This window comes from Rhea americana, unplaced genomic scaffold (genome assembly GCF_003343005.1).
Source record: "Rhea americana isolate MKP2758 unplaced genomic scaffold, rheAme1 scaffold_954, whole genome shotgun sequence".
NCBI lineage: Eukaryota > Metazoa > Chordata > Aves > Rheiformes > Rheidae > Rhea > Rhea americana.
The window spans coordinates 3,346-6,282 of NW_028187149.1; the positions used below are offsets into that span (position 1 = coordinate 3,346).

A 2,937-nucleotide genomic window follows, 5' to 3' on the forward strand; every position below is an offset into this window, starting at 1 on the left:
CCTGGATCTCCTGTCCCTCAGCCCAGCCTGACCCAGCCCGGTGCCCCCCACCGCCCCGGACACCTGGGTCCCTCACCTCCTCGGTCTCGGCAGAGCGGCGCGTGGACCAGACGAACTCCATGACGGCCACAAAGATGGCAACGATGAGGCCGCAGACAAGCACCACGAAGATGCCCCCGATGTTCTCCATGCCCAGCCCTGCGGGATGCGGGGGTCAGAGGGAATCTCCCTCACCTCTGCTGCCCCCAGGTCCCAGGGAGCCCCATTGGCCATCACCCCACCCTGCTCCCAACCTGTTCCCTGCCCCAGAYGCCTGCGTTCCTTCCCATCAAGTTCACACCTTTGGCTCGGTGGTCCTCCTCCTTTGGGCAGTGCCCCCCTTCCCACCACTTCCGCTTGAGGATTTCCAGCCGGTTGTTCTCCTGCAGCTGCAGGATCGCCAGGGTGATCTCATCCCGAAATGGTGAGCCTGGAGTGGGGCAGGATGGTGGTCCAGATGAGACCAGGCCAGGGCTCAGCCCCTGCCTCCCTCCTCAGCCTGACTGGCTCCTTTCACCACCAGCCTGCCCACATCATGTCCAGAGGCAGCCCCACATGTCCTTGGTCCCGTACCCAGCGGCATGCCGATGCCATAGCCCTTGGTATCCAGCAGCCCGCCGATCTGGGTGAGGTTGCAGTTGTGCCGGCGGTGGTACTCGTTCATGGTGGACTCCAGCAGGAAGGCGTACTTGGAGTTCAGCACCCGGGCGATGCCTTCCTCCGTGCTCTTCACGAAGACGCTCGGCTGCTTCGACTGCATGTAGTTCCACATGCGCTGGTAGGTCTGGTACCGTGAGTTCTGGGGGGAGATGGGCATGGGGGGACTCAACGGGAAGGCAGCTGTGGGGCAGCCAGGGTGGTTAGAGGGGCTGGGTTGGGTGTGTTTTGCTTGGTTGGATTGGGAGAAATTGGTTCATCTTGTTGGGTTGACCCAGGTTGTGTTGGGTTGCAGTTGGGCTGCACTGGGTTGGATTGACCCACGTTGGGTTGTTTGGGTTGAGCTGAATCGAGTTTGACTTGCTTGGATGCACTCGGTTGTGTTGGGTTAGTTTGGGTTGGGTTGAGTTAGGCTTGTTTGCATGTGCTGTATTGGGTTGGKTTGACCAACATCGGGTCAGTTTGGGTTGGGTTGAGCCAGTCCAGGTTAGGCTTTTTGGCTGGGTCAGTCTGAGTTGGGTTTGTTCTGTTCGGCTGAGTTAGGTTGGGCTGAGTTGGGTGGGGCTGGGTTGAGTTGGGTTTGTTGGGTAGGGTTGAGCCAGGCTGGGCTGAGTTGGGTTAGGTTGAGCCAGGTTGGGCTGAGCTGGGTTGGGTCTGTTGGGTTGGGTTGAGCCAGGCTGGGCTGAGTTGGGTTGGGTTGGGTTTGTTGGGTTGGGTTGAGCCAGGCTGGGCTGAGTTGGGTTGGGTCTGTTGGGTTGGGTTGAGCCAGGCTGGGCTGAGTTGGGTTGGGTTGGGTTTGCTGGGTTGGGTTGAGCCAGGCTGGGCTGAGTTGGGTTGGGTTGGGTTGAGCTGAGCACAGTTGTGTCAGGTGGTGGGATCTGCAGCTGCACCATTCACCATCGCATTCCCACCCTTCCCAGGCTCTCCTCACCTGGAAGAAGGTCATGGTGGAGCCAGCATGGATGGTGCCGTACTCGATGTTGGTCTGGTCRGCCAAGTCATCAGCCGACTCGATGGGCACCTCCATCCGCTGCACGGTGAGGAAGGCAGCCAGGTTGGCCGTGTAGGAGGAGATGATGATGAGGGTGAAGGCCCACCTGCGGGATGGCCCAGGGGGCGGAGGGGTCAGCCAGGATGGCCCGAGGCTGGGTYCCCATCGCTGCCGCCGCCCCCCAGCTCACCAGACCCCGCTGACGCAGCGGGTGGAGAGGGCGCGGGGCATGATTTCGGAGCCCTGCTGCATGAAGCCGCCGACGGGGAACCAGAGGCTGTTGCCCAGTGTGTACTGGTTCTCCAGGAGGTTGTGGCGTTCCCGCAGGCAGGGGTGCGGGTTGTACCACTCGTAGGGGCTCAGCCTGCGAGGGGGGGGGGAAGCCGTCAGSGATGCTGTGGGGGGGACACACACTGCACCCTGGGGGGGTCCCTCTGGCACATGTCCCCCCCCACCAGCATGTGCCCCACAGCGCCCCCGGCAGGCTGCACCAGGATACCCTCACACCCTGCAGCTGAGGGTTCCTGGGGATTTTGGGGGGCGGGGGTCCTTGGAGTCTGGGGGGAGATTCTGGGGTCCTCCCAGGTTTGAGGGTACCCTCAGGGTCTGGGGAGGATATTGGGATCCCCTCAGAGTCTGGGAGAGAGGTTGGGGGGACTGTCAGGGTGTTTCCAGGGTCTCAGGGGGGCGTTGGAGTCTCCCCAGGATTTGGGGTGTGCCAGAGTCTGGGGAAAATATTGGGGCACCCCCAGGATCTTGTATTGCCCCTGGGATCAGGGGGGATATTTGGGGCCCCTTGGCTTTTGGAGGTGCCCCGAGGCTTGGTGGGGGATACTGGGGTCCCATGGGGTCTGGGGATGTCCCAGGGTCTGGATAGCAGGATCTCCTCTGGGTTTGGGGTGCCCCAGGGTCTGCTGGGGATAGTGGGGTCCCCCCAGGGTTTGGAGGGTGCCCCAGGATTTAGGTGGGATCTCCTCTGGGTTTGGAGGTGCCCCAAGGTGTGGATAGTGGGATCTCCACGGGATTTGGGGGTGCCCTAGGATCTGGGGGGATAGTGGGGTTCCCCTGGGGTGTGGGGGTTCCTCCCCCRGGAGGGGGGGATCTTGGAGGACCCCAGGGGGTCTCACCGGGCGGCCAGGAAGAGGACGCAGCTGACGGCCAGGTAGGCGAGGAGCATGAAGAGCCAGACGGCGGGCGAGAAGGGGTCTAGGAAGGAGAAATACCCCGGCTTGCGGCCCTGCGGGGACACG

The 2,937-nt window shown here is 62.6% G+C and overlaps 1 protein-coding gene across 1 annotated transcript in view; it reads right to left on the reverse strand.

The window, feature by feature from the left end:
- Positions 1 to 76: 76 nt before the first annotated feature.
- The window catches only part of LOC146584285 (glutamate receptor ionotropic, kainate 5-like), a gene marked incomplete at both ends in the record, with an annotated part of 5,845 nt that continues 2,984 nt past the window's right edge, over positions 77 to 2,937 (reverse strand). The window contains 6 exons of the mRNA XM_085325052.1: positions 77 to 198; positions 341 to 469; positions 613 to 838; positions 1,628 to 1,793; positions 1,878 to 2,051; positions 2,815 to 2,924. Of these exons, the coding sequence (XP_085181178.1) occupies positions 77 to 198; positions 341 to 469; positions 613 to 838; positions 1,628 to 1,793; positions 1,878 to 2,051; positions 2,815 to 2,924 (927 nt within the window). The remainder of the gene's footprint in view (positions 199 to 340; positions 470 to 612; positions 839 to 1,627; positions 1,794 to 1,877; positions 2,052 to 2,814; positions 2,925 to 2,937) is intronic.